At 50.7% G+C, this 25,315-nt stretch overlaps 12 protein-coding genes across 12 annotated transcripts; 4 read left to right on the plus strand and 8 right to left on the minus strand.

Moving 5' to 3' along the window:
• Positions 1-55: 55 nt before the first annotated feature.
• N7496_005885 (uncharacterized protein) lies at positions 56-922 on the minus strand (the record flags this gene model as incomplete). Its single annotated transcript, XM_056698814.1, has 1 exon — positions 56-922. One exon carries the CDS (start codon positions 920-922, stop codon positions 56-58), a length of 867 nt encoding a protein of 288 aa, XP_056554227.1.
• Positions 923-1,284: 362 nt separating this feature from the next.
• On the minus strand, positions 1,285-4,863 carry N7496_005886 (peroxidase/cytochrome P450 family protein; the record flags this gene model as incomplete). Its single annotated transcript, XM_056698815.1, has 7 exons — positions 1,285-1,614; positions 1,681-1,807; positions 1,869-4,047; positions 4,101-4,293; positions 4,347-4,395; positions 4,453-4,550; positions 4,603-4,863. The coding sequence occupies 7 exons, from the start codon at positions 4,861-4,863 to the stop codon at positions 1,285-1,287; spliced, it is 3,237 nt and encodes a 1,078-aa protein (XP_056554228.1).
• A 1,106-nt stretch (positions 4,864-5,969) lies between these two features.
• N7496_005887 (uncharacterized protein) lies at positions 5,970-6,318 on the minus strand (the record flags this gene model as incomplete). Its single annotated transcript, XM_056698816.1, has 2 exons — positions 5,970-6,090; positions 6,188-6,318. The coding sequence occupies 2 exons, from the start codon at positions 6,316-6,318 to the stop codon at positions 5,970-5,972; spliced, it is 252 nt and encodes an 83-aa protein (XP_056554229.1).
• Positions 6,319-6,823: 505 nt separating this feature from the next.
• Positions 6,824-7,967, plus strand: N7496_005888 (trans-2-enoyl-CoA reductase (NADPH) TSC13; the record flags this gene model as incomplete). The annotated part of the gene is made up of 3 exons (XM_056698817.1): positions 6,824-6,860; positions 6,947-7,162; positions 7,285-7,967. The coding sequence occupies 3 exons, from the start codon at positions 6,824-6,826 to the stop codon at positions 7,965-7,967; spliced, it is 936 nt and encodes a 311-aa protein (XP_056554230.1).
• Positions 7,968-8,463: 496 nt separating this feature from the next.
• N7496_005889 (putative alpha-1,6-mannosyltransferase subunit) lies at positions 8,464-9,559 on the minus strand (the record flags this gene model as incomplete). Its single annotated transcript, XM_056698818.1, has 3 exons — positions 8,464-8,691; positions 8,756-9,186; positions 9,268-9,559. The coding sequence occupies 3 exons, from the start codon at positions 9,557-9,559 to the stop codon at positions 8,464-8,466; spliced, it is 951 nt and encodes a 316-aa protein (XP_056554231.1).
• A 1,029-nt stretch (positions 9,560-10,588) lies between these two features.
• N7496_005890 (mitochondrial 54S ribosomal protein bL28m) lies at positions 10,589-11,272 on the minus strand (the record flags this gene model as incomplete). Its single annotated transcript, XM_056698819.1, has 1 exon — positions 10,589-11,272. The coding sequence occupies one exon, from the start codon at positions 11,270-11,272 to the stop codon at positions 10,589-10,591; it is 684 nt and encodes a 227-aa protein (XP_056554232.1).
• Positions 11,273-11,575: 303 nt separating this feature from the next.
• On the plus strand, positions 11,576-13,110 carry rvb1 (RuvB family ATP-dependent DNA helicase pontin; the record flags this gene model as incomplete). Its single annotated transcript, XM_056698820.1, has 3 exons — positions 11,576-11,719; positions 11,811-12,030; positions 12,098-13,110. 3 exons carry the CDS (start codon positions 11,576-11,578, stop codon positions 13,108-13,110), a joined length of 1,377 nt encoding a protein of 458 aa, XP_056554233.1.
• A 708-nt stretch (positions 13,111-13,818) lies between these two features.
• Positions 13,819-14,679, plus strand: N7496_005892 (v-SNARE protein VTI1; the record flags this gene model as incomplete). The annotated part of the gene is made up of 3 exons (XM_056698821.1): positions 13,819-13,998; positions 14,100-14,506; positions 14,592-14,679. 3 exons carry the CDS (start codon positions 13,819-13,821, stop codon positions 14,677-14,679), a joined length of 675 nt encoding a protein of 224 aa, XP_056554234.1.
• Positions 14,680-16,127: 1,448 nt separating this feature from the next.
• Positions 16,128-17,126, minus strand: N7496_005893 (DSC3 family protein; the record flags this gene model as incomplete). Its single annotated transcript, XM_056698822.1, has 1 exon — positions 16,128-17,126. The coding sequence occupies one exon, from the start codon at positions 17,124-17,126 to the stop codon at positions 16,128-16,130; it is 999 nt and encodes a 332-aa protein (XP_056554235.1).
• A 1,210-nt stretch (positions 17,127-18,336) lies between these two features.
• Positions 18,337-18,732, minus strand: N7496_005894 (uncharacterized protein; the record flags this gene model as incomplete). Its single annotated transcript, XM_056698823.1, has 1 exon — positions 18,337-18,732. The coding sequence occupies one exon, from the start codon at positions 18,730-18,732 to the stop codon at positions 18,337-18,339; it is 396 nt and encodes a 131-aa protein (XP_056554236.1).
• A 2,058-nt stretch (positions 18,733-20,790) lies between these two features.
• On the minus strand, positions 20,791-21,592 carry isa1 (Fe-binding Fe/S cluster assembly protein ISA1; the record flags this gene model as incomplete). Its single annotated transcript, XM_056698824.1, has 2 exons — positions 20,791-20,828; positions 20,899-21,592. 2 exons carry the CDS (start codon positions 21,590-21,592, stop codon positions 20,791-20,793), a joined length of 732 nt encoding a protein of 243 aa, XP_056554237.1.
• An 823-nt stretch (positions 21,593-22,415) lies between these two features.
• Positions 22,416-24,826, plus strand: N7496_005896 (ARMH3 family protein; the record flags this gene model as incomplete). The annotated part of the gene is made up of 8 exons (XM_056698825.1): positions 22,416-22,499; positions 22,557-22,685; positions 22,745-22,825; positions 22,885-23,038; positions 23,106-23,218; positions 23,273-23,607; positions 23,664-24,071; positions 24,136-24,826. The coding sequence occupies 8 exons, from the start codon at positions 22,416-22,418 to the stop codon at positions 24,824-24,826; spliced, it is 1,995 nt and encodes a 664-aa protein (XP_056554238.1).
• Between the last annotated feature and the right edge of the window lie 489 nt (positions 24,827-25,315).

Below are 25,315 nucleotides of genomic sequence, written 5' to 3' on the forward strand. Positions count from 1 at the left end.
CCCCAGCATTCCCTATCGGTCACAAGCAACAGAAAGAATAGAGGGAAATCCGAATTCACCGTTCAAGAGTTCCAAACTGTCGGTCCCAGATAACCTTGGCTAGTTCTTCCATGTCCGAATCAGAGACTACCAGGTCGCATGCCGTGGTTTCCGAGGCCGCTGGTTTGAGAATAATATCCTCAAAGGGCAGTACAAAGTTCCCCGATGAGATCACGGGCGCGAGTCCCGGTTTTCGGGTGGCTGTCTTGGTCTGTACTACTCGGGGTTTTCCCTGCTTCAAGCGTGTCTCTCGGGCCGAAGGCGTGAATTTCCACTGCTCCAAGGTCACCTTCCCTGCTTGTTTTGGCTGAATGGAAATGCTCACTGCGACCTTCACTTCCCCCGCCGATTCCTTGAGCCAGAATGTGATGTCGTCCTCAAGGTCTTTCCGAGAATTCGTGTATACTACTTCGAGGACCATCGATGGCCAATGTCTGTTGATATCGGCGCCGTACCATCTCGGAGTCCATGCGGCATCTGGAACCTTGTCTTTCGAGCCTCCCTTGACTTTACCTGGGCTGTTGGAAAGGTCACGCCGCATTGCCATGGACATTTTCCACATAGTCACAATTTCGTCGAATTCCTGAGTCGCAGTTGCATGCATGTGAGACGCTATTTTGAGCGTGAGAATGTGGTGTGTGAAATCGTAGCTTGAAAATTTTGCCGAAGTGTCTTTGAGTTGGGCGGCGAGGGTTTGAGATTCGTGGGGTGGGATGTTGTAAAAGATGAGACGATCACTGATGAAGTCTGAGGAGGAAGGATCTCGTGAAAACTGACTCTCTATTGTCTCCAAACATGTCGACAGTCCTTGATATTTATATTTGGGTGATTCAGCTGGGAGGCCTTCCAAGGCACCTTCCTCGTCATCTCCTAACGAGGCCATTATGAAAATCAATTTCTTCGATGATATTCCAGATCTTTTAGTCGAAAAACAATGTTGGGATTGGCCTCGCGTAGTTGAATAAGCTAGAAAGGCCTACACCAAGCAGTACTGACTAGGCACCCATTTCTAGGTTACCGTCAGCTTCCTAAATCTATGGCGCGATGACTAAATATGCAGTAATAACTAGGTAACTAACCTTACCTTCCGTTACTTTTACCCTAGTTATCGACGGTAACTAACTACGCGAGGGACCTAGTACATGTCATAAACCCCCGTAGATTAAACCCTGGTGCAATGCTAAAGAAAAGGAAATAATAAAAGCTTTCATTCATCATGATCTACACATAAAATCTTCAACCCACTTATTTGCCTGCCACTCTAGGCAGCTCCCCATCCCACTGAATCTTCATAGTCGAAGGGTACGGCGAGATCATACTATGCTCAGCATCCATATACATAGTCAGACCTCCCAGAGCAGGCAACTTCTTCAGTTGACCCTGTGGTCCCGGCGCACGACGAAGATTCTCCAGCTGTCCTACAACCCGCAGCATAGTGGGCAGTGCGACCTGGCACACACCGAGGCCGAGACACTGGTGTGGGCCAAAGCCAAAGTGGGAGTATTGACTCAAGTCACGGTCCAGACGGACCTGTTCCGGGTCTGGCCATGCCTTGGGGTCAAGGCTTGCGGCGACCTAGATAGTGGGAGGATCGTGTTAGATGTGAAGTTCTTCTAAAGCATTGGGGTTATTTGGACATACCAGGTTGACGAAGATATCTTGACCAGCTTTCAGGGTAACTTTCTCGCCATTGTCTTCGATGACAGTTGGCTTGGTGACTTCGCGTGGCAGTGCGACCGATGATCGAATACGGCCACCTTCCATGAAGCTGTCAAAAGTAAGTATCCACTATAGGAGAGCAAGATTTGAGCAAGATTTGAGCCACTTACTATCGCAACAGTAGCTCCTCAGATTCCGGAGTATCTTCCTTCGATAGGCGTTGGATCTCAGCAAGGTGATGAGCATTCTCCGGCTCCAAGTAGAAGTCCAAACACTGGATGAACAGCTGAGCCTGATTCGCGACCATGGAACTGGCCGATGGGAGAATATGAGTCCAGACAATCTCCTTCGCTGGGAGCCCGCTATCCAGCAAGCGCTGGATCATGTGGACACCATAATCGGTCAGAGAATCGTGACGGTGAAGACGGTTTACAATATCGGCGATGAAACCAGCCTTGTCAACGAGCTCAACATTAGCCATGACCAAGTCACCCAGCTGTTGGGCAACCTTGCGAGAGGCCTGCTCCAGCTGGAAGGACTTCGTAACCTCGACATCGTAGAAGATGCAGGTGAAAACCAAGGCCATGATCTGGTACAACTCCTGCTCAGTAAACACACCACGAGGATTCGCATCCGTCTTCAACGAGAGGGAGAAAATGTGAGCACAGAAGTGGATCTGAGCCAAGTTGGACACATCGCGGACAATATCGACCTGGTTAACGCCGGCAATCTTGTAGGATTTCCTCTGCAGGAGCTGCAAAGTGATTTCCTCGTAGAACGAGCGGACCTCCGACTTCCACTTATCCCGGTATAGAGCATTGCCAATCATCTTGCGGGACTGGGTGTTTTCTGGGCGGTCGCCTGACAGCATAAAGTCCCGGCCGTACGTGTGGCCATCACGGCTCAAGATAAACTCAAGCTTCTTGGCCCAGGTCACACCGAAAGTCTCCTTGTCCGCGAGGATCGACATGCAAGCGGCGTGGGAGTTGATCATTCTGGGCGGAGGCGTGTAACTGGGCCGATCGAAGCTGTAGACTTCACCTTTTCCGAGGCTGGTCAGGATCTTCTTGTTCTCATGAGGCACAACCATTGGGAAGTGTGCGTAGACCGAGTCTCCGCGGAAGTGGTTGGGGAATGCTCTCAGGACCAGCTTATAGAAGACTGCGCCCTGATCGACATTCACATCATAGTTAATTTCGTTGTAGGCCCAGTTCGTCAAATGCTTGGGAGTGTAGTCAACGGTATAGAAGCGGTCTCCACGAACAAGTGTAACTGCATCCGAGAGAATGGCTCTTGAAGTGGTGTAGTTGGCACACAGGCCACTTCCTGGGAGCATTGGATCTTTAGCATCTTCAACAATCAGACCTGGGTAGAGCTCAACCAGATCCGGATGATCATAGAGATGTCTCAGCTGATCGGCAATATAGGGATCCGAGTTGATTTCCTCAAAGGTCTTGTAAGGCTGCAAGCTGAAGAATGTCCGGAACTCATTGAGCGTAGCAAGGTTCCAAGACCGCGCCTGCTTGATGCCAAGGACCTCAATCGTACGGAAGACAGTTGGGACGTTTGAGGCGCCAAAGGCTCCAGCAACATCTTCCACACTCTCTTCAAAGATCCGGACCAAATCATCGTCATTGAAGCGACCATCAGCCTGGCGCTGCAACTTAGCAAATGGACGCGCCACAGGGTCCTCGGGCAGTGTCGCCTCCCATTTTCCAAGACCCATGGTGAACTGCTGGAGGGTAATCTTGTTCGGATCCTGGCCCACAAACAGCTCCCTATACAAATCCTCGGACCATTTCTGGTCACGAGCAGAGATACAGGAGTGCCAGCGGTAGACAAGGTTGAACTCGGCCGAGACCTGGTTTCCTGTAGCCTGCTTAGCTGCATCACTGAGAAGGCCATCCTTCATCTCTGCACGAGGATCCAAGCTCCAAGTGCTATCAGTCCTGTTCAGGTTCAGAATGGTTCGAACATAATCTTTCAAGATGATGTTGACATAGAGACCGCAAGTAACCAGGCGTGCCGTTTGGAAGAGATCGTTATCCCAGGTGGCATAAGCCTTGGTGTTTGACTCGTCTGGCTTCGTGAAACGACCACCCTCGTTGATCTGTGCGAGTTGCTCGGCGACGTAGTTGTGGAAACGATTGAACATAATCAGCAGGACACCAACGCCAGGTGGGAATCCTAGGACTCGCTTGGTGGAGAAGCAATCTGGCTTGAGCTTTCCATCCTTGAACGTCCTCACAGCATTCTGCTCATCTTGGTTATTTCCGTAAAGTGGACCAAGGTCCAGATAAGACGAGGTCAAGGATACTGTTTGATCTCTGGGGTTCGTTTGAAAAAGATCTATCGATGGTTAGGTGTATCCAATGAAACAGAGTCTACTGTACCCCACATACCATGAATGATAATAGATGCAAGATAGAAAAGTACACTGGAAATTTTGTTGGGGTGTTCCTTGAACTCCTTCCGAGCTAGGAGACTATCAAAGAGGGTCTCCGGCTCAGGAAGAGCACCAGGCTGCATCGTCTGTGGTCGGACAGATCGTGCATAAGGGGTACCAGCGGCACCAATATTAGGCCAAAAAGGGTTCTGGTTGATGTTAGTAACGCTTTTCTAGTAACTCCAGCATATGAAACACATACATTGCCCGATCCATCTGCTTTCCGATATGCAGAGTCCCGTCCAAGATACCTATACATTTGGTCAGCTTCAGTCTACTCTTTTGATCGGAGAAGAAGCTTCACTAACGAAGTAGGCGGGTGCTGTAGATCATTCCAGAGTGTACTCAGGAAAGTATTCGTCAAGTCCTTTCCATTCTTGGAAGTAGAGGGCAAGCCTGCCGCGAGCTGGTAAACGTCAGAGAATGGAATCTTACTAGACACGAAGTTGATCACTAACCTGAATCACTCGCTCCATAATGTACTCCCGATCGTTAATGGGGTCGCCAGTAATGGCGCTCTTGGCGACCTCGGCCAGCGTCTTGACATCCTTGAGGTCGACATGGCTCAGATCCTGGGCCAAACCAGTGGCCGTGTTACCCTTGACATAAGTGCCATCACCGGTCTCGGTGGGCAAGGGTCTCAGCGATGCCTTTACAACCTGTTCAACCTGGGCGAGAGGGCTCTCGGCGCCATTGGAATGGCCGTTGTGTCCAACCATGGTGGGATAATAGAACACGTGAGGGTAAATGGTACAGATTTCAAGATTTTACAAAATCGCTCTTCGGTAGTCAAACTGCAGAGTGTTAGTCACTCAACGTGGAAGTTCAACTCGGAAGGCAATTGATAGCTGAGGCCCCAGATCATAGCTATGGGGTGCGGGGGGATCGAAATGGAAAGTTATCGCAATTGCGATAACCACTATACCTAGGGATGGAGGAAATCCACATACCAATTCAAATATACAGCAGGTCAAAAAGGACGTGCACTCCAGTGTTGGCGAGTCAAAGTAGATGCTCACGTAGCCAACAAGATCCACCGTGAACTAGACGGGAATCAAGATAGCAAATATCGAGGCAGGTTCACAGGGTGGATTGTGAAAAAAACGCAACACGCGCACATATAGGGGATTTCGGAGAATATTTGGGGGGGGAACACAATGCATTATATGATGACGGCCGTTTTATTCTACGCTAAGTCTGGTGGAGGGGAGCCCCAACACATGGTACTGTACGGCTGAACGACCCCCCAGCCCGGGAGATGATTAGTGTCTCCATAGTTCTTACGGGCTTTTCTGGATCAGTGCTGGTCAGTCAACTTAGCGCCACAACCCTAAGGAACCCAGCTGCGGTTCGGGCGCAGTGTGGGTAAAGGCAGACGATGCCCCACCTGGCAGTGCGAGCAATGAAGCATCCCTTATTCGTGCGTCGAATTCGATTGTGAAGGGGTATAATCTAGCAATTTCCGAGAAAACGTCATATAGTATGTGCCTTGTTGCCCTTGCAAGCTGAGTGATTCAGTCGCAACGGTCATGCCCAGGCCAGCAATACGAAGCCTCTTGCGCCAGGCACGTCGGCTGAGAGCTCCTGGGGTTGCGCCGCTTGCAGCCTGGCGGATAGGCCCGGGCTTCGCCGTAAGAATGTCTGACAGTTTTGGCCCCACCGGTCTTGATTGGCGGGGTGGAGCCTCGTGTTTCGAGACTGAACAAAGTATTTTGTACGGATACCCCGTCCGAAGGACATATTGTTCAAATAATCCACCGTCAGATATGCATATGCAGGCTGAATGACAGGGAGCCGCCCCCAATTCGGCTCGGGTAAGATAGCGCTATGTTTTGGGGGCCTGGCCAGACACAACGTAGGCATTGCGTTTTGAAAGTGCTGATTGGCGATCCTTTTCGGCCAGGCTAGCCATTGGAGCAGGTTCGCCCGAGCTGAGACTGGTGGACCTAACCGGGGTTAATGAATCATAGATCATATATCATGAGATGAAGAATGTAGACAACTTAGCGAAGAGTACTTACTTGATCGCGAGGGTGATGTTACCCAGGCTGAACCTTTAGGTGGCGGAGTGTGTTATTGTCCATGGATAAACGGAGCGCCTGATGTACCGTAAATCCGAGTAACATACTAACTGTAAGGAAATCCTTGGGGGCGGGGCTGTTCAGCTCAGCCATTGTGCAGCCGCACTATCGAGGACTGGGTCCTGATGTTCCAGAGAAATCTTCAAGTTGAGAACGACAAATGGAAAGACGGCAATTGGTGAAGGCTGAGAAGTCAGCCCGTTATGGCGTCAACCGGCCCGCATGCTATCCGTTGTTGCTGGTATCTGCAAAACCATAATTCACATTGTTGAAGAGATAATATGGCACAATTATGGATTCAGTATTATGCTCGTGGAATAACCTTAACGAAGCCGATCCCAAGTTAAAGTGCAAATCAAACAATTTCTCTATCATCACAAGTTTTCTTCTGTAGAATCAATAGCCATGTAATTCATCGCCTCAGGTGTCCACATCACGTGAGGTCAACCGAGGTCGGTTTCTCGTTGAGGACTCGTCGAGCCCAACAGAAGCGATTTCTCGTCATCGGTCAATTTTCCCTCGGCGCATCCAGCTGGCTCCGTCTGCCTGAAATCTCCAGAGACGATCAATTGGAGTTGAAACTCAGCCATCACACACCATGGCGTCTCAAATTACTCTCGTCGTCGAGCCCCGGGGTATGCTTCCGTAGCTCCTATCTACAAGCCAAGCACATGCACTCGGGCAATTACTCTACAGAAATAAGAGACTAACGGCACTCCAGGCAAGCCCATTCGCAAGCTACCCAAGACGATCACCCTTGCCCTCACCTCCTCCAGCGAGGAGATATACAAGGTTATCGCTCAAGCTTCCGGCGCGTCGATTCACCGTCTGCGCATCACCAAGGGAAGTGACCGCAGCGTGGTTCCCAATGCGAAGAACACCACTATCAATGATACCGGCCTGAAGGAGTCGAGCGTCATCCATGTCAAGGACCTTGGTATGTACCTGCATCGCCAATCCATCAAGCAAGTGCAAGAAGGATCGCAAAGAGAAAAAAAAAACAACACCCCGCAGCCTCAAGGATGACCAACTAATTTCCCTTTTTCCTACGATAAACAGGTCCCCAGATCGCATGGCGCACCGTCTTCATCATTGAATACCTCGGACCCCTCCTTATCCCGGCCCTCTTCCTCTTCCCCCTCCGCAACCTGATCTACTTCAACTTCGACAAGCCCCTCCCCGAGCCATCCGACATTCAACTGCTGGTCTGCCTCCTCCTGTCCCTGCACTTCCTGAAGCGCGAATATGAAACCCTTTTCGTGCACCGCTTCAGCAACGCCACCATGCCCGCCCGCAACATCTTCAAGAACAGCGCCCACTACTGGGCCCTCGCCGGCTTCAACATCGCCTACTGGGTGTTCCGCCCGGACGCGGCAGCTGCTTCTGCAGAGTACAACCCCATCCTCGTGTACGCCGGTGTCGCCCTGTTCATCTTCAGTGAGTTGGCCAACTTCAATGCGCACTTGATTCTGCGTGACCTCCGTCGTCCCGGTACTACCGAGCGCGGCATTCCTTCCGGCTTTGGCTTCAACTGGGTTACCTGCCCCAACTATATGTTCGAGATCTTGGCTTGGATTGGCGTTTACCTGGTTAGCCAGCTGAGCTGGAGTGTTTTGATCTTCACTCTCGTTGGTGGTCTCCAGATGTGGAGCTGGGCTTGGAAGAAGGAGATCCGCTACCGCAAGGACTTTGGCGACAAGTACAAGAAGAAGCGCACCGTCCTCATGGCCGGTCTGTTCTAAGCAGTGGATCCTCCCGGTTCTGCAGACTGGAAAGATATTGAGCCCGGTCACCTGGACCTCCGGCTCAATAACAACTGGTGAGAAATAATTTAATGCTTCTGGTCCCTGCAAGCCCTCCTCTTTCTGCGTCGAAGCACCACGCTTTTGACATATTATTTTGTTCGCATGCATACGGTAAAGCATAGGACTTGCCGATCAGGCACTCGAAAAATCGCGAATAATGCAACATGCATTTTATGACTGGATATAGAAATCAAAAAATGATGCCCGTGTTTCTTTTTTAACCACATGTACGCCAATGATAATAGTTAAAGGTTCACATCGCTGTATGTAAAAAGAAGCACAGTCTAAAACGCCGAGAACCCACCCAACCCAGATTGCATGATGGACAAGGATGGTAGATACTGGAAAACGGCCAACGAAACACGATCTCGAACTCAAACTCGTACAAGACCTACTCAGTGGGACTCGGACATTCGATACTCAAACGAGGGCGTCAAGTACCCTTGACCTTCTTCCACCACATCGCGTAGTATGGGTCCAATTCATCGCAGTCACCACTCTTCCCCTCATCACACGCAGGGAACCGAATGACAAGGTCACCATCCTTGTACGAACCATCCGGCGAGGCGCCGGACGAGTCCTTGCTATACGCATTCAGAACCCGCTGAGGCACCAAAGCCGTTCGAGCCAGCACCGTTGGATGCCACTGCATAATATGATCCTAGAAATTCGAAAAGACATAAGATTAGTACGCGAGCTTAACATTTCCAAAGTAGATCTCTCACCAATCCATGTGTCTCCGCCTTGGCAAATTTATAACTCCGATATAACGGATCAAACCAAAGATCCAAGAAGAAGCGGGCAAAGTCACCATTCTTCAAAACAAAGCTCGAAGGATTCAAATCATCACTATCCTGCGTAATAATGAGATCGATATCCTTCTCTTTAAGCGCAAATGTCTTGATAATGCTGTCGGGCGGCACGATCGGGTAGTCCTTCAACATGAGCGATTCGAGGCGGCTACGATCGAGGAGGTGGGATTTGAGGGATATGGAGGGGTTCATGATGAGCGCGTGAGGGCTCAGATGAAAGAAGTATTTGGATTTTGGGTGTGTTGCCATTGCATGGCGTACCGCCGGGATGAGGGCCCAGCTTTGGGGGGCATCGCCTACAGCTTCTTCGTAGTCGGAGGCGCTTGCGAAGAAGTTCGTGTACCCTGTTTGAAGCAAAAGGTTAGTGATAGTCTCAAGGGAGTTCCAATTGGACATATATCAGAAAGGAGCGGAACCATGCTTACCATGGCGCTTGGCGTAGTCTTCTCTGTTGGCGACGATCTTATTGATATAGCTCTCGCTGAGACTTTGACGATCCAGCAACGTCACGATCACCACACCCGCCGTACCAGCCGGCGCGGTAATAGAAGTCGAGCTTGAGGAGAAGAAGTGGGAGAGGATGTAGAGTAGTGTAAGGATAGCAACCGCAAAAACAGCAATCGTCTTGAGCTGTTTTCTTCGGTACAGCGGTAGTCGTGTGGAATGGGCCCCGGGAAGAGGATGAGGGCTCCTCCGCGGAGGCAATGCGAACTGCATACTGAGGGATGATGGTCCCCAGCTCTGGACCTACAGATTGCGGGACAGGGACGCAGTGTTTCGAGGTAAATCAAGTCATAGCATCGGCAATTCACCGATGACTGTTGCAAAGGGAACGAGAACCGGGACGAGGTGTGGGAAGTTGACAGGTCTAATCTCGAAGTTCGAAGTGTTGCGCGGGTCCTGGACGCCCATCCGAATCCGGTGGCGGGTCCCTTTCTTGCGCGCGCATTCCAGCAACCTTTCCATCTTCACCAACATTTCCCGTTTTAAGTTAGTTCTGATCGTGGGCGATAAGGGATAGCTAGGGAGCAAATTAGATTGGAGCATTTTTTTTCAGGTGTTGATGCTCTAGTTATATATCATCTCGGAGTCTTTTGCCGATGATTGCTTGCGTTATATAACTATCTATGAGGATGCCGTCATCTAGGGGCTTCATTATTGTCCATTAGCCCCTACGATCACCCGATACTACCTATGTAAGACATAGGCTATAATAGGTGTGGTCTTGATTACTTCTTTCCCGTTATCATACATGGCCCCTGCTTTCGAGATTGGTCTACGATGGCTGGGAAAGCAATCCGGAACGATATGGACTACCTACCGCACGAGTCGGCCTCCCTCGTCCCAAGCAATAGTCCAATCCAACAACGACATACGCTATGCATTTGGAAAACACGGAGACCAAACCCGAATGGGAATCTACTGGTGGGATGACTTAAACAGGAAAGATGTTGATGACATTGGAGTATAAATACACAGAAAAGAAAAATCCAATATGCACGCCTAGCAAGATCGCATCCATGCGAAAAATCATCACTACCACATTGCCCGAGGAATTGCCGGAACATCACTGCGTAGGGATGATTGGGAAGACGAAAGGACGTGGTGCTCAATCAGCGTCAACTGTTTCGTCGCGGTAATAGTACAAAATCGAGCGCCGGTCTCCGTGTATGCCTCGGCCGGTAGCAAGGCATCACCAAGAGGATCATATCCTCATCTAGTCGGTTTTGGTTGGAAAGAGGGCATTCAAGGCAACGCTTCCGCTGCCGCAATTTTCCGGGCATCGTTCTGAGGATCACCCTGGCCCTTGGGACGAGGTCTTGTGACGGCCTTGATGTTGAGTCGCTCCTCAACCTTTGCCTCAATTTCCTCCTCCTTAGTCTTAATCCACTCCTCGAAAGACAGAGGCTCTGGAAGACCCATCTTCTCTCGTTGTTGTCGGAATTGCTCCTTGATTGTCGGGCTTTGCATGACCTGGTACCGCAGGTGCCATCCGAACATGCCAAGCTCCTTCAGACGAGCCGGTCGATCAGACAGGAGGTAATTGTCAAGACCACCCTCGTTCATAATTGTTCGTAGTGCCCGGCGAGTGAGCTTGATAAAGAGGTGTTCCTGGAGTGCCTCGCTCCACATCTTCTTGCGGCGGACATTGGGCTTCCAGCTTCGTCGCGTCTTGCCCTCGTTGCGACCCTTGGAGATCTTGTTACCGAAGCGAATCATAGAACCTCCGTACAAACCGGTGTCGGCTTGCTTGTACCATTGTCGAGGACCGTAGGGGTAGGCTGGGACGTCCTCTGGGAGTTTCTTGTTCGATTGCGGTGCCAGCGTTGTGGAGAAGGCACGCTTAGGAGTCGAGACGGAAAGCGCGCGGAAGGCCGCAGTGAGGGAGAAAGGAGCGGCCAACGCCGACCTGGACTGTAGGCCTGCCATTGAGGATAGAATGGGCAAGTTGAGCAGCACAAAAGAAAGAGGCCCGGCCGGTGCAGTTGGAGATGCAGCGGGAAGAATTTGGGGGTTGCTGACCGCCTTTGGCGCGGCTCCGTGACTGGCGCGGATCCCTTGCTCGCGAATTTCGGCCAAGAGACATAGCTGGGAGGAACCATCGCATTACGCTCGCTTTTCTATCTGCTTGACCTTTGGCAAGCTTTTATTTGACTCATTTCTTCGCCCCAGAACCTCATTGACCCTATTCCCTCGAAATCCTCTGGCTCTCCGAAGCCACATCCTCCAATCATGGTCCAGATCAGCGAAGTGAAAGGCAACTCGCGCGAAAACAGGACCGCCGCGCACACGCACATCAAGGGTCTTGGTCTGCGCTCCGATGGAACATCAGAGGTCACTGGCGATGGCTTCGTCGGCCAGGCTGCTGCCCGAGAGGTGAGTGGTAGCTCTTTTCAGAGATGGCAGTGGGCGAATCGTCGCTCTTGTTCTGGCACCGCCGTAGCTAACACATTCCTTTCATCAACAGGCATGCGGTGTTGTCGTCGATCTGATCAAGGCGAAGAAGATGGCCGGACGGGCTGTTCTGCTTGCTGGTGGCCCCGGCACCGGAAAGACTGCGCTCGCTCTTGCAGTATCACAGGAACTGGGAACCAAGGTGCCCTTCTGCCCCATCGTCGGCAGCGAGATCTACTCTGCAGAGGTCAAGAAGACAGAGGCATTGATGGAGAACTTCCGACGAGCAATTGGTACGCAAAATTACAGACTGAAGCGAAGAATCCGTCATTGGATCATGGAGACTGACCTCAAGACTAGGCCTGCGAGTTCGGGAAACAAAGGAGGTGTATGAGGGTGAAGTCACAGAATTGACTCCAGAGGAGACCGAGAACCCCCTGGGTGGTTACGGACGTACGATCAGCCATCTTATCATCGGATTGAAGTCAGCCAAGGGTACCAAGAAGCTCCGTCTCGACCCTAGCATCTACGAAGCCATTCAGAAGGAGCGCGTCACAGTCGGAGATGTCGTCTACATTGAAGCCAACACTGGCGCTTGCAAGCGTGTCGGACGTTCCGATGCCTACGCGACCGAGTTTGACCTGGAGGCTGAGGAGTACGTGCCCGTTCCCAAGGGCGAGGTGCACAAGAAGAAAGAGATCGTCCAAGACGTAACGCTACACGATCTCGATATGGCCAACGCCCGGCCACAGGGTGGACAGGATGTGATGAGCATGATGGGCCAATTGATGAAGCCCAAGAAGACCGAGATCACAGAGAAGCTGCGCCAAGAGATTAACAAGGTGGTCAACCGATACATCGATCAAGGTGTCGCGGAACTGGTTCCTGGTGTGCTGTTTATCGATGAAGTTCACATGCTGGACATCGAGTGCTTCACTTATCTGAACCGCGCTCTCGAGTCCACCATCTCCCCCATCGTGATCCTTGCTTCCAACCGCGGCCACACCGTCATCCGTGGCACCGACGACATTTCCGCTGCCCACGGTATCCCACCCGACTTGCTGGCTCGTCTCCTCATCATTCCCACTACCCCCTACTCGTCCGACGAGATCAAGACGATCATCCGGTTGCGCGCGAAGACTGAGAGTCTCAACATCACCGAGCCCGCATTGGACAAGGTTGCTGAGCACGGTACTAAGGTCAGCCTGCGGTATGCTCTGCAGCTGCTGACCCCCGCGAGCATTCTTGCTCGTGTCAACGGTCGTCCCGGTGGTATTGAGGTTGCTGATGTTGCTGAGTGCGAGGACCTGTTCTTGGATGCCAAACGAAGTGCTATGATTGTCAACCAGGACAGCAGCAAGTTCCTCCTATAGAGGAAGTCTTGAGGTAAAAGGAGGAGTTTCCATGATTATGTATACCATGGGGGTATCTTTTGTGTCTATTATTGAAAAGGCGAATATTGTTTTGTAGGCCTAGCTTGTTTTTACGCTAATGCTATCTGATGTTACCCAATCTTGGATTCTCGTGTAGAAGACCTGCCAGGTACCGGCTTTGGTCTGCCGATCATCCGGGCGCCCACAGGATGCATTTGAGATGTTGTTTTCACTTCAGCCGTCTTCGACTCTCGAAGAGCTCCGTAGTAGATTCAGAACGAATAATTCTCACTAGTGATTATCCAAAGTCTCCACGGAATATTCGCCACCGGTCTATTTCCTACTATTTCATACTTCAACTAATCCCGGCCTCGGTCAAGATCACGTGGGAAGGACATCGTCATCCGTCAAGCCCCCCAGCCTCCATTACACCCCATCATTTCATTGACCGATATCAGAGCCAGTTGCTGCATTACTGCGCCGTGGAGGCTTGCTACCTACGACTACGCATTTTATCTACCCAGGGCTTCAATTTTAGCAAGATTCTTTGCACCAACACCCCCATCGAATCCAGAGCAACGCATCCGTACCTCCCCAGATAACAGTGGAGCCTACGGCCCGGACCAACACCACGCCCACCAGACCGACACCGCCGTTACCTTTCTCTACTCTCCGTCTGTACAGACCTACCTCCAATCAACCACCAAGATGTCGAACCCTCTAGACACAGATGCCGGCTCGGAGATGTTCGCCAGCTACGAGAACGAGCTGAAGCTCGTCCAGGCGGATCTAAACCAGAAGCTGGACCAGATCGCCGAAGCAAGCGGCGAGCAGCGTAAGTCCGCAATCCGACAAGCAGAGCAGGTTCTCGATGAAGCAACGGAACTGGTACGCATCCCTTCAACCTCCTCTAGCCCCTCCGAACCACACTCAAATCCCACCACTCCATCCAAGACTATCCTGCTAACGCACCCTCTCCTTTCGACCAGCTCGACCAAATGCGCATGGAGAAGCAGAACATACCCTCTGCCTCCCGCTCCAAAGTGAACATACGCTTCCGGAACTACTCCACAGACATCGACGACATCAAGCGCAAGCTCAAGTCCCTCTCTGACGACCGCAAAGCCCTCTTCGGTGACCGGTACACTGACGAACCGGTCGACGAGCATCTCGAGCAGCGCCAGCAACTACTATCTGGCACTGAGCGGCTCGAGCGCAGCTCCGCAAGACTACAGGGTGCTCAGCGGACGGCGCTGGAGACTGAGGATGTGGGGCGGAACGTGCTAGCTGATCTGTACGGACAACGGCAGACGATTCAGCATACTCGTGATAATCTGCAGCAGAGCGAGGGATACGTTGACACGAGTATTAAGACTTTGAGGGGCATGGCCCGTAGGTACTGCACCCCCGATAAACCCGGCCTTTTTTGGTTCTGGCTAGACCGTTGATGGGGTGAATCTTTGACTAATGATATCTTGCAGGATGGCTACGAATCGGATAATCACGATTGCTATCATTACGGTCCTTGTCCTTTTGATTATTGCCGTTATTTACAGCAAGTTCCATTAGCGTAGCGGGGTTTTGTTTCTTATCGATGGCGTTTTTCTTTGATGTTGGAGGCTCTTTTGTTGTATCTCTCTATGAACCGCTGCATGCTTAGCTAGTCTTATCATGACCAGTGACGTCGGCCAGGACTGTACGTCTGGTCTGGTCTATAGCAGCTTGTGGTGATAATTGAACATTGATCATATCTTAATTTCCAACTTCGACCGGACGGGTTTGATGCTTATAGTTGAGGTTTGAGTATACAGACCCTTCAGATGAAGTAAGCTAATAGTCAAAGCATTATCATATCTACTTCGAAGAACTCTAGTCAACCCATATCACCGATAACAATCTATGTACTACACAGACTGGGTCTGGAAGATACAAGGTTTGCAAGCCCCACGCGGGGGACACCAACAAGTGCGGAGCGAAGCGCTTTATAGTATACTCTAGATAGATAGTAGACTATATACATCTATCTTTACTAGGGGGGAGAAAAAGTGATCCACCGGAAAGCCGAATAATAGGCAATCAAGCACGGATCTCAGTTTACTCCAGCGAAATACGAACTGGTCCACTTCTAGAGATCCCAGAAAGAACAGCACACATACTCTCCGCTTACCACACGAGGCCTCCACCTCATGCCGGTATCTGATTCAAGTGGGCATTCTCCGTGACACTAACACACTAGTAGTTGGGACTGCGAACCATAGGCATGGCTGACTCAAGTCCATAACTAGCTTGTGCACTCATCAGGATGGCATGGATCAAGGGGTACCACCGCTAGGATTGCAGTCACCGTGGCAAGTGTATGTAGTACACAAATAAGTTGATGTGCTTGAGCAAGAATCGTCTTCCTCAGAGTTGGCATAACCCTCGACTTGGAAGATAGCTTCGGTCTGATCGATTTCGACATCAATCACACCACCTTTCTCTTCACATGCTGCGATCAATGAACTGGACGACTTGGTACACATAGCTTGAATACCCGGCCCAACAGACCAGAAGAACAGCAGGGCATTTCCTACTCTGCCAATTTACCCCGAGCTCTTGCGGAACTCGATCATCAATCCAATCCTATATCAAGCGCATTAGCATGTAACCACACTTAAGTAAGACCCAAAAAGAAGGGAATTCAACATACCAAACACCCTCGCAAGCTCCCTATCCCTCCTCAATTTTGTCGGCTCCTCCCCCTTTGGTAATAGGCACATAATAACCACCCCTCTCACCCTTCTCGCCAACCTCTGAAGTCGGGGGTGAACATCGCCTGGGTGATTTTAGGGCGAGCGCCGCTTTAGCGTCGCGTAAGCTAGTGTGAGTAAGCTGGAGGTGAGTGTAGAATAGATGGGGATGAGAAGCAGGGCTGCTCATGTCCCAGTACCCCAGTCCCAACATTGATCAGAGCCGAGCACAGTGAACATGCCTCAAATGTAGATATATACATATGAACCCATCCATCCAACAACTCCTCAACTCATAATCCTCATAGCCCCAAACCCAGCATTAACCACAACCCCCACAAAAACCGCCACACCCTTCCTCCAACTCCAAACCCCCTCCTCCCTCCTCAACCACATCGCACAACCAACAGGCCAAAAGAAGCCCATCACTGCGCCCCAAAGCATATCATCCATGGCCGACCTCGATCCAGACCCCAACCCACCATCATCATCACCAATCGCACCACCCTCCCCACCACCCTGCGCCTGCGCAACAGTCGACCCCTCATCCATCCACCGATCCTCCAGATCACGAAGTTCCTCGCCGGTGGGCATGGTATCCGGCGTCCGGGAGACGGACTGGACGGCGAGGAATTGGGATCGGAGAGCTGTGACTTCTGCGGGGGTGAAGCCGGCGGAGAGGAGGCGGTCGAAGCCGCGTGGGGCGGGGGTTGTTGAGGTTGTCTGTTCGTGCTGTGATTGGGATTGTGATTGGGAGGTGTGGTCGTCTGTAGATGCGAGGAGAGACGTAGACCGGGAGCCGTCTTTCTTCTTTTGTAGGAGGATGGTTGAGGCCACGGATGCCTCGGCTGCTAGGTCGGATTCTGACAGCGCGATGTCGCCGATGGAGCAGTGGATGTAGAGGCGTGGACGGGAGTCGCGCATGGGCTGCTTGCCCTTGGCTTTGCTTGATGAGCCATTCTCTGCGGCGGAGAGCTCATCTCCATCGTTATCATCTGCGGGGCGAGGAGTGCGGGATGGCGAGGGTGGGAGCTTGAGGGATGTAGCAAGGGCGGTTGTGTCTTCTAGGCCGCGACCAGCGTAGATAAGGCGAAGACGGTGAGAGGAGAGTGAGGGTGGTAGTTCGGCGCGGATTAGTTGCTTGAGTCCTGCGCCTGTCGTGATGTCTGCATTTGGGACGTCTAGGTAGAGGTCGGGAATGGACGCGGAGAAGCGAACGGTGATGAGGAGGTCCTCCACGAGGGGGACTTCGGCAATGTCTGGAGAGAGGAAGGATGACGAAGGCATTTTGTCCTGGGACCAGGCTGGAACCAAGCAACGAAGGTGGACTCGAAGATAGAGCTGTCGAAGCTACTCGGACTTGGAGATTCCGGGGGAAGTGGATCCTGGGGGCTTCGAGGTTATCAACCACCTCAGATAAGCAGAGGGTGATGAGAGCAACCAATAAGGTAAGAGATCGGAAGTGACTTGAATTTAGACATGCCGAAGTGAATATCAATATGAGACAAAAATAAAAGTATAATACATTCAGACTCGGAAGGCACGTCAGGTAAATTAACAAAAATAGTCGCGCCCGGGATCGAACCGGGAACCTTCTGAGCATACGAGTAACCATGTGAATCAGAAATCATGACCATTAGACCACGCGACTTCTTAAAGGGTGGGTCACGTTTTGGCTTTATGAACCAATACTGATGGCGTACCTTAACGAGGTAAGTGTCCGTTTACCTATCCCTTGGACCTAAGATAAATCACCTAACTAAAAAGCAATATGAACAATTTACGTGCCTAGCTTATGATGATGAAAGAATCTGACACTTCCGTCAATTTAGTCTTAAGATCATAAATCTAACTTTCGAGACCACGTGCTAAGAAAGTCGCGTGGTCTAATGGTCATGATTTCTGATTCACATGGTTACTCATATGCTCAGAAGGTTCCCGGTTCGATCCCGGGCGCGACTATTTTTGTCTTTCTTAATTCGACATCCACCCTCGATACTTATACTAGCCAAGTCCAATACTCTTTTAATTATAGTCGCGTGGTCTAATGGTCATGATTTCTGATTCACACGGTCATCTTGTATGCTCAGAAGGTTCCCGGTTCGATCCCGGGCGCGACTATTTTTGCTACTTGCATGTAGTAAGTACTAGATAGAATAGCTGTTGCTTGGTGATACTTTTCGTTTTTACCTCGACAGTCATCCATTGGCGGCCCTAGCCCTACACTACAATCACGATGCATACCAGGCATCAGCATTTTCTTTAGTAATAGCCATTGCAACTTTCAGTGGCAGTTGGAAAGTAATGATAAGAAAAATATGTGCAATTGATTGCTAGCAGTCCCAGGACCATGCATGCTTATTATTAACGTATACTAACTTTTCAAATATTCCAATGTCACCTCGTCAGGCAACAATCAAGTAAAGAGAAAACAAAGACACCATATGAAATCCAACAAAGCTCGCTATTCCAAATCCCAATTCAAAATGCAACGTCCTCAGTGAGGAAGGAACTCCCGGCCCGAGGCCTTGAACCTCTTCACCATGAAACCAGGGCTGCAATTCGCCTCCCAGTCCTCGTCGAAGCCTTCATCCGGGTTGTGAGGGTTGAGACTGTTCTTCCTCTGTGTCGAGAACATGGAGACACCACGGGGCACTTCGTCCTCGAGACCCGGGGACTCGGAGCCACTGCGTCCAACAGATTCACCGCAGGGACATGTGGAAGTCGTCCTGGCGCCGGGTGTGGTGCAGGGGCAAAGGCCCAGGGAGCGATTGCAGGGGACGCACTTGAAGTATGCGTGGGTGGAGGAGTCATCAGAGACGCGAACTCCGGGAAGTCCGCATTGTTGGCATCGCCAGCCTGAAGATGGGCTCTCGAGGGACTGCATGGTCATTGTATGAGAGTATGACTCTGTGTGAAGATAGACTAGAAAGAATAGTATAAGTGACTTGTCCAGCAAAATATAAGAAGAGATTTCCGAGACTTACATCAAGTCTGACTTGAAAAGCGGAAAAGATATGCGAGATAGTAAAGAAGAAGCCTTGAGAATAGCCTGAAAGTGAATCTGAATACTCGGCAGTCAAGTCCGGGGAAAAAACGAGGCTTTTATAGAGATTTTGATTTTGCGGGGGACGAGGGCGATCATTATGACGCTATTTCCATCGCACGAGGTCCACGAGTCCCACCAGCCGTGACAAACCCCAACATTTCGTTGCCAAATGATGCGATGCCAATGCTGGGCAACCCCATAGGATCCTCGAGAAATCACGTAAAAGTATGGGGATCTAGAACTCGGGGACGATCCCAAACGGAAGGCATCGCTGGATTGGGTAAGTACATCCCCGATGCAAACCGAGCAATTAGGTAATATCGCGCAAATGGGTCAAGTGACCCCTGGAATCATTTACGTTTCTCTCGTTTTATAGGTTAACCCTCGTGACAATTTTGCAGAAAATGAAGTAAGGGCCCCAGAATGTCTGAGGGATTATTATTTCTGGTTTTACTGGGGGTGTGTGGCGTGAGCATTCGTTGATTGGGCAATGAGTGGCTTCGAGTAATCACGCGATAGGATGGGGATGTTCACTGATTCAGGGTTCGAGATGGAAATAGACCGTTGAGCCTTGGTAGGGCCTGGACGCCTTTGGGGATGTGGCCACTTGGTAGGATTTAGATGGTTACAGATGCCCCTTTCGAGGGAGAAAATCCAGTATGTCTGGTGATATATATCGTTCTAACCGGGCCGGTTCTGTTGACGAGACCTTCCAACACTATACCTTAAATGAAACCAACAGAATCAAACACGTAGACTGAGTATTGCATGTCTACAATCGATTCAATATCCACCTACATACACCGCCACTCTTTTTTTTCTCATTTGATCTCAAAATGCAATTCATGACTCAACAATGTACAGTGCCAAGATACAAGGCTTCATCACCTGACGTGTCCGCAACCTACCAGCCTTGCACGGGCTAGAACACTTCACTAGCATGATAATAATAGAGCGGACATGAAAATGCTGAATTATTGAATAGTCATGTGCCGATTGGATTAAAATATTCGGCAATAGTTCGGTTACCCGGAAACATAGCCGTGCATATCGCCACTGTTCAAGCCGCGGAAGCTCGGAAGTAGACCTGCAAGCATCATGTCATCATGCCAAGTTTTGTATTACTACGCCTTCGTCATTCATTGTTACTGAAGTTCTTCTTCCACCGTCCCAATGACTTCTATTCATCCTGGAGAAAGGTGTGAGACATGGTGAGAGGGTTGCACAGTTTTTGATTCTTTTCGTCATCGCCTGGAGATCGGCTTAAACTTTAATCGTGGTGCCTGGCGTGGAACTTTTCCAGAAGGGGGTGACTTAATCTTAGATACCTAGATCCATAACTACTCCGTATGCCCGTTGCAATTGAATTGATGAGCTAGCGAGTTATCATCACTTTGCCGAGGTTATCTCTTCGTCACAAGTTCAAAAAGTCTACGAACTAGGGATTCGTGTCGCTATACGTGAATTATATACCAAGCACCGGCCCGTGCTCAAAGGCTTGTCCGAGTTCCTCGAATCATCAAATCCATTGTACTGATCTATACAAATACTATCACATGATGTAATGCCGAGATACAGCTAGAAAAATTTCATAAAGATGGAGACAAGTGACAAGCCAGCTAGACCTCTACGGCCTAGACGGATCTATCAGCAAAACTCGAGTCCGTCCTTTGCCAGGACTTTCCCCGACGAGAGAGCGATGGAATCATGGTGAAAACAAGGATCAAAAGAAAGAGGAGAATCTGTATCAACTGGATATCAAGCGCATGTACCCGACCAAAGAGCGGTCGTAGTCCCCAAAACAGGAACCGAGTGGAGGAAAAAGATGAAAACGCCGTCCGATGCACCGTCTGCGATTAACGCCAAAAACCCGGAATCAAGTAGACATATCGAAACGAGCGCTTAAACCATGAACGATTCACCGCAACCGCATTCTTCCTCTATAGCTAGGAGTCAGTAACCATACCGAACGTTGGGGTGCAAGTTGATTTGTAATACGGGGAAACTCACTGATATTGGGGTTGCGGAAAACGAAGCGTCTGCTCAGCGGATCCTCATGCCAGTCCATTTCACTGCCAATGATACTGAACAGAGCCTTGCTGTCGATCAAAACCTTCACACCGTCCTGCTCGACGATTTCATCGAACTTGCCCGGCTTCTCCACGTACTCGAGGTGGTACGCCAAACCGGAGCAGCCGCGGTTCTTGACTCCGACCCGGATAAACTTGGGATCGGGCTGTGACATCAAATTGCGAAGTTGCTCAGTGGCCAGCGGTGTCAACTTCATCGCCGCCTTGCGTGCCCGCAATGGCCGACGGGGCTTCGGGGAAGTCTTCGGAGCAGCGGTCGAGGTGGTCGAGGTCGTGGCTGTCTTGGGCTTCTGAGCCTCGCCTTCTCGTAGGGAAATAGTCGAGGACTGTGTGTTTGAGATGGTCTTGGATGATTCTCCGGAGAGGGGGAAGTCGGCGGTAATCGAGGTATCGAAGCCGCCGCTGCCACGGGGCATCGGGAAAGACGAAGGGAGTGTGTGAGGGCGGTATGCAGTGGCCGTTTGCATATCACGCTTGGAAGACATGTAGGCGTTTCCACTGGAGGAGAAGCAGCGCAGCGACTGAGTGTAGTGTTGGCCGGCCGAGGGCTTCACCCATCGGAGAAGCGTGGCGGATGATGTCACCGGGCGCTGCATGGCGGTGCAGAAACTCATGATTGCGAGGGAACACGAATGTGACGAGAGAGAGCGCAAATAGTGGGCTATACACGCATAGGACGAGTGTGCGAGGGCGAGGGTGGTGGTGTTGTGAGTTGTGAATTGAATGAGGGTGGCAGGAGAGAAGAATCTCTCTGTGTTTGTCCTTTCCCCGGCGGCCGATTAGCTAACCCAGTTGCATGATCAGGCTCCGGCCAATCAGAGATAAGGTGTTTCTACACACGGTGGCGCCACTGCACTGCAAGGGCGGAGCGGTTAACGGTTACCGCTAGCCGCACCATACGGAGTAAATACTGTATAAGCGGAGGGATCTCGTCTTTCATTCAAGTTTAACATATATTCAAAGTAAATCGAATCTACAAGTCAACCGGGTACATTGTGTGTCTCATGCTCGAATCTTTGGTCTCTGCCGGTTGCGTTTATCGGTAGATGAGTCAGCCATTTCGGCCTAACTCGATGGCCTGAGGCACTAATATGCCGACTGGGTTGGGCCGATTTGCGGAGATCCCATGAACAATTCCACCATCAGGGCGATGAGGTATAATATTTCACTCAAAACAACATGTAAACCCCTTCGTTGTAATCTCACCCCAATAGTTGAATTTAATGTTTTAATTATATAAAATTATTCATTCATCTCTCCTACAATGTAAATTAAACCGCGGCCTAGCCATAGATGAGGACATGTGGCTGGACCCGCTTACAAAGTGGCTGGTGCCGAGCTGTCGGCCTCGTTGAAGCGTCAAAGAACCAACCGCCCATCGCTGCGTGTTGTATGTTACAAGTTTCAGGGATCGCTTGTAAACCGTGTACCTGAATCATGGAGGCGTCACCTCTCACCCAACAGAGCAGGCCCGAGACTTTCACGCCGAAGATTGTCCAGCTCTACGAGACCCTCTTCAAAGTATGCCCCTCCAACCCCATACTGCCCGGCCCGACACGTTCTGATATTCCGCATTAGGCACCCGAAGATGTTTATGTGGAGCCCTCCGAGGGCTTCTGGAGAGAGTTCTTTCTTTTGCCCCCAGATCGGGCCCGGTTACATTCTCTGCTGGATGGGTTGAGTCCTGACGAGACGTTGAGTTTACAGGTGTGTTATTGCAGCGAGGAGTGTCTCCACAGGGCCGAAGTTGACCATCCATGATATAGACACAAACAAAGCATCTATTTGCCCGTGCTATCCGTGAAGCTTCCTCTGGAGCAGCCCCGGCCGACTCTTATGCATTAGATGTGAGTATTCACTCGTGACCTCTAACCGACTCAAATTATTAACTAATCGCACCCTCCAGACCCTCACGGTCTTCTTGACCAGCATCTTGAGCAAGAAATACACCAACCCCAGCTCAGATGTCATCACGGTCCTCGCAGGCCTCGACGAGGTGGATCATGTCATCTCCGAGTTTGTGGCTGTCCTGGATGGCATTGTGCGCAATGGCAGCAGCCGTGAGTATCTCCCAAGCCTCATACACATTCGATCCAAGAGTGAGGCTAATATATGTCTTTATTCCAGTTGAGCTCCGCCGCAAAGCAATCAGAGTGGCTATTGCCACGACAAGTGGGGCCTATAAAACCAGCCTGGTCTCCTATTTCACCCATCGAGATCTCTTCCCATCGTTGATGAAGGTATTCGTCTCTAATCACAATTTAGGCGCCCGGGCGCTAACATGATAAAAATAGTATGTGAACGATTCCGAGACCCCATTGGAGGTCTTCGACCCCTTCTTGTTGATAGGTCTGCTGGCAAACTACAACAAATTCGAATTTCAAAACCCTTACCAGCTTCGACTCGACGACTTTGTCAATGAGGCAAGTATTCAAAAGATCGTCAAGGGAGTTGGTCAGGCCTGCAGTGGTCTGCGCAACGGCTATGTCGCCGTCCAGGATGATATCCCCGAAGGCTGGACCTTGACCAACACCCTTATCTTCTTCGGGCTGCGGGCTCTTGCACCAGGTGCAAGGGACAAGGCCAACCCGCCTACCGCAGAAGAAGCAAAGGCGATGTTTGCCGATCTGTAAGCTACCCTCTTTGGAGATACTTATTTCTTATATACAAGCTAACACATCTCAGACCCGCACAAGAAGCCGCCATTCTGATGGCCACCTACGACTTTGCAAAATCAAACAAGCTCTTCGGTTATCACTTGGTACACATTATTCCCGAGAAAAACGAAGAGTCCCCATTCTCCAGCTTCCTCTCTCTGTCCTCCTACCTCTTACAACACGCATACCGCTCCCCACGCGTAGCGCACTACGCCGAACTGAGCCTCTTCACCCTCCGCATCCTGGTCGAAGACCCAACCCTCTGCAAACACATCTGCAGCGAAGACGGCAAACGTCGCGTCCGGCTATGCCGACAGCGCCAGCCATACCTGCCCCTCGTAAACGGGGACCGCGTCCTCGCAACAGTCATCTTCGACGCCATGATCGATACTATCACACACAACCTCCGCCGACGACTCGACGTCAACATCTACAGGTAAGCCATTCCCCTCTCCTCGCGCTATGCCATCCCAAATCCATATCCTAATAACATCGCCCAGCCACACAATCGCAATAACCCTCCGCATCCTAACATACCTCTCCACCAACAAAATCCGCCTAACATACCACTGGTCCGAACTCTGGCGCACCCTCCTCTCCCTAATGCGCTTCCTAACAACCTACGCCACCGACCTCTCCTCAAACCCCAACATCAAAACCCTCACCTCCTCCCTCGCAGATCTAATGGCATTCTGCGTCTCCGCAGGAGACACCTTCCTGCCCGACCCATCCTCCTACGACGATCTCTTCTATAAACTCGTCGAGACGGGGCCCGTCATTTCGAAATTCAGAGATGTGTACGAGTTTGCGAATGGCTCTCGCTCGGCGGGTTCCTCTGGTGATCCTACTTCGAAGGATATTCATGCGGCGGCGATTGATACCTTGTTATCTGTCTCAACGCATTTCTATACCCTTCTCTTCCAGTCGGATGGGAAAGATCCGGCTGCGGCGGTGGTAGCTAGTCCCAAGGGTGATGGGGAACCTACACCTGTAGCGCTGCCGTCTATTAAGAAGAAGAATCTTAGTCCGAGGGAGGTGCATCGGATTATCAAGCAGGGGTATGATACCTTGAGTATTCAGCCGCCGGAGGGGTTGACGACGTGGTCGCGGTGGAGAGAGACGGAGTGGAAGAGTGAGTTGAAGAGGGCGGCACGGTGTGCGGTTGATGATGCGAGGCAGTTGGTTGCATGAGTAGGAGGGTGGTGGATGGGATAGTGTTGTGTTTGAGTTGTGATTGTGTTTCTTTTGATATCCAGTAGAGAATATGGCATTTGGAATTGATGTTTACGTGTGAATAGATTGTTGAAAGTATGAGGACTTAATGGTACTTTCTAGGGGTGTTTGAGTAGAATTTTGATTTCATATTCCCATTAACTCCTCTAGTAGGAGCAATGCTAAAGGATATCACCGTGTTGCGATTGAAGCAAGAGTAAACAGAGAAAAAAAAACCAACCCATAGGCCTTTGGAGGCGGAACGAAGAAAAAGAAAACAACCATCGCCGAAGCATCAAGAAACCCGATGAAAAAAACAAGGCATAGGATTGTAACTGCGCAGGATGACAGTGCGTAGAGAAGGAACGGTGTGTCCTGGGAGAAGATCGGAAGGTCTCACGTCGTAGAGAGTCCTCGCCGTCGTTGGTTGATGGTGTGTGCGGGTGAGATTGATAGATGGCGAGAGGG

This window comes from Penicillium cataractarum (genome assembly GCF_028827025.1).
Source record: "Penicillium cataractarum strain IBT 29864 chromosome Unknown utg000005l, whole genome shotgun sequence".
Lineage (NCBI taxonomy): Eukaryota > Fungi > Ascomycota > Eurotiomycetes > Eurotiales > Aspergillaceae > Penicillium > Penicillium cataractarum.